This window comes from Bactrocera latifrons, unplaced genomic scaffold, assembly GCF_001853355.1.
Source record: "Bactrocera latifrons isolate USDA-ARS-PBARC rearing strain unplaced genomic scaffold, ASM185335v1 scaffold_2, whole genome shotgun sequence".
NCBI lineage: Eukaryota > Metazoa > Arthropoda > Insecta > Diptera > Tephritidae > Bactrocera > Bactrocera latifrons.
Window position 1 is genome coordinate 2274669 of NW_017535518.1, and position 3292 is coordinate 2277960.

Sequence of the window (3292 nt, forward strand, 5' to 3'; positions counted from 1 at the left end):
ATTCAGTGCGAGTTGGGCTACTTGAAGAAACGCGTTGTTTTCTGAGTGAGAACCATCACCAAAGAAAGACCGAGGAAGAACAAGAATTATTACATATTACATTTAGAAATCAATTGAAACTAAACAATTCTTGAATAAACAAGAAAAATTGCAGAAAAGTAATTAAAATAATCGATAAGAAATCTGAAATTGTAGTCTAAAGTGTGAATACGCTGAAGAATTCACAAATTGTTTGCAACGTGTGAGGAAAAGTAAAGTGCCGTCGCATGTACTTACAATAGATATATATAGATATATATATATATATGTAGTTAAAAATAGCTGCATGAAAATTATAAGAAAACACATTAATGTGATTTGCGAACGGTTAAATTAATAATTTCGTGCAAAAATATTAACGATTTTAATTTCGAACACGAGTTTTAGGTGTGAAAAGCATAGCGAAGTGCAAGCATATTATTGTAAGAGTGCGAGAAGTAAAACTTGAACTGTGAAATTTAATTAGAAGGGTGTTTTGTGAAGATTGGTGTAAAAAATTTTAAAATAAAAATTAAAAAATGTTGGAAAATTGCGTTTTTGAAACTTTGAAAAACTAAGTACGTTGACTGTGTGTAAAAAAAAGTGTGATTTGATCGTTATAGTGATCATAGGTATTCAAAAAATAACATTTAAAGTGAATAGATATACATATATTTAAATTAGAAATTTTACGTTTTCAAAAAAAGTAGGAAAATTGCGTTTTTGAAATTTTGAAAAACTAAGTGTAAAAACTATGACCCTTTAAATATAATATTTACATTAATATTTATATTTTTAGAAAATAACGTTTTCAAAACAAAATTATAATAACAATAAATAACAATAACAATAAATGAATGACCCATAAAACGTAAATAACATTTTTTGAAACTAAAAATAACAAAATATTATATTAATAAAATAATTCGTATAGTACTTCAATTTCAACAAAACTCTTTATATAATTATAAGTTATAAGAACTAAATTTGATTTGGCAAATATAACAAATTTATTTAATTAGCACTTTTGGACAAAAACATTTTTTTTAATTGTTCAAAGTCATTATTACACATTTTTTTTAAATCGTGAAGAAATTTAAGGATTACATATAGTTAAAATATAAAGAGTCTCATTTCTACTGGAAAATATTCAATCAGAACGACGAATTATTAATTTTATGACTATTAGAATTATTCTTAATTTTTTTTTTTAATTATTACAAAGGTATAGACATTAAAAAAAAAATATTTGTGTTCTATATATTTTTAAAGAATACTGAAGAGTGGTATTCAAAACTAAAATAATATAATAATAGAAAAAAAAAACACTGACCACTGCAAAACATTGCTACAACCATAGAAATATTTAATATTCCTCCATATTTTTCATAAATATATCTTGAAGAGGATATACTGTACAAATGAAGTTTGCCACGAATTTTCTAAGCATAAATTATATGTTTGAGAAATTATCTTCACGAAATTTGGTATATATGATTGTCCAAAGCAACGCTACAATCTTCGAACATTTTGTTCATATCGGACTACTAGAGCATATAGGTGCTTATAATTCATTGTATGAAGAACATTTCCATTTGGCAATATAACTTCACAATATTTGGCACGGCTTATTATTCAAGACAATGCAACAATATCCGAGTGAATTGTTCAGATCGAACCACTATAGCATACAACTGACAAACAAACTGATCGAACAAAATTAAGATCAATAACTTTAAATGCACCTGTGAAGGGTATTATAGCTTCGTGGCAGATGAAGTGAATGTTTTTTCTTGTTTTCAAATAAACTTTTCAATATATATTACTTTTTAAAATTTATAAAGCTTCTGAGAATTACAAGCGAAATTTGAAATTTATAAAGCCATAGAGAATTACAAAAGAAATTTGATTTTATGTAAACAAAAACTTTTTAAATGCGTTTTAAAGCTACAGCAAAAAATGGTTGAAATTTATATTTTTCCTTTTCCGTTCATTTTTATTTCGGCGATTTGATAATCAACGACATTTAAGATTTTAAGACTTAAAACTAAAAACTCAAACCACACGCCCAAAATATTTTGAAGACAATTTTGCAACCTGCAAACTGTTTCTTACATTACACGCCTACAATTGGCGAATTTTTATATAATATTTGCTGTGAATTTTCAGTGATTTGGTGATAAATTTCGGCTCATAAAATAAAAATTAGAATAAAAAATTTAAGTCAAACGTAACGCAAAATAACAACGCTGCGGTACTTAGAATTCTAATGAGATTACTTGAAAGATAAATTGCGGTAAAGCTAGCAAACCAAGAGAGATTAACTGCAAACGGCTGAAAGAAGGAAAAAGTGCTTGCTCTGGTGGACTGTGCTGACTGTTGTCAACCAAAAACGAAATCGACGCAAACACCGACCAAAGCAGTGAAACAACGATTTTTGGCAAAAGTTTTGCTTTGAGTCAAAAAAATCAGCATAGACGCATCTAAACCGTAGAAGCAACAATAAACCGAACAGCAATGAATTCAGCGGGGTGAGTAGATTTTACAATTTTTTTTTTTGCATAACTTAAATTTAAATAAAAATTTTGAATACAAAATTTTCGAAAAATTGTTGGAGGAAAAGTAAAAAAAGGAAAAAAAACACAAGCAAGTTCTAGTGATTAATATTAACCGGAATTTTAACAAAAAAAAAAAGTAAAGTGAATAAAGCGAGGGTAATAGTGGGAAGAGTATTAGAAAATCGTACTTATCACTTTTAATGTCCATTTACTTTCCCTTTTATCATTTATTCTTTAACACAATCATTTTCCACCTAAAAATTATGTTACACTTTCTTAAAACATCAATATCGAGTTGTGCAGTTTTTGTTCTCCGAAGTGTGTTCTGTAAAGAGCGCCGCGTCTTACATGCGCCAACACAGGAGGCAAATAGTGCTGCCAATAAATCTGTGCGAGGTTCTTGTATTTTTATATAATATTTATTTTCTGTCGTGGCTTTCTTCACTTTGAAGGCCAACAACGCCCACTACCTCAGGGCCGCCAGCGCCGACATGCCAGCGCAGCGTTTACGACGGTTAATGCGTTGCGTCAGCTGGCCCCGCCCAACCCACTTGCGCTGGCTAAGTGTCGAACTATTGTGGGTTTATTGGCGGCGTGTGCGCGCCTGATGTTTAAGCAAAATAAAAAATAGAAATAAATTAAGAAATTCATAAATTAAATGAAAAGTGATTAAAAATAAACAGACTGGCATACATTTAAGAAAGTTGGACAATAAA

General features: G+C 29.0%; 1 protein-coding gene across 4 annotated transcripts in view; it reads left to right on the forward strand.

Moving 5' to 3' along the window:
• Positions 1-3292, forward strand: part of LOC108967865 — a 75568-nt gene continuing 72276 nt past the window's right edge. Inside the window, exons 1-2 of one of the 4 annotated variants that reach the window (XM_018931501.1) lie at positions 1-45; positions 2188-2549. In XM_018931501.1, the coding sequence (XP_018787046.1) occupies positions 2536-2549 (14 nt within the window). In that variant the 5' untranslated portion in view covers positions 1-45; positions 2188-2535. Of the gene's footprint in view, positions 252-2187; positions 2550-3292 lie in introns of all 4 variants that reach the window. The other 3 variants (XM_018931498.1, XM_018931500.1, XM_018931499.1) reach the window with 3 other exon arrangements.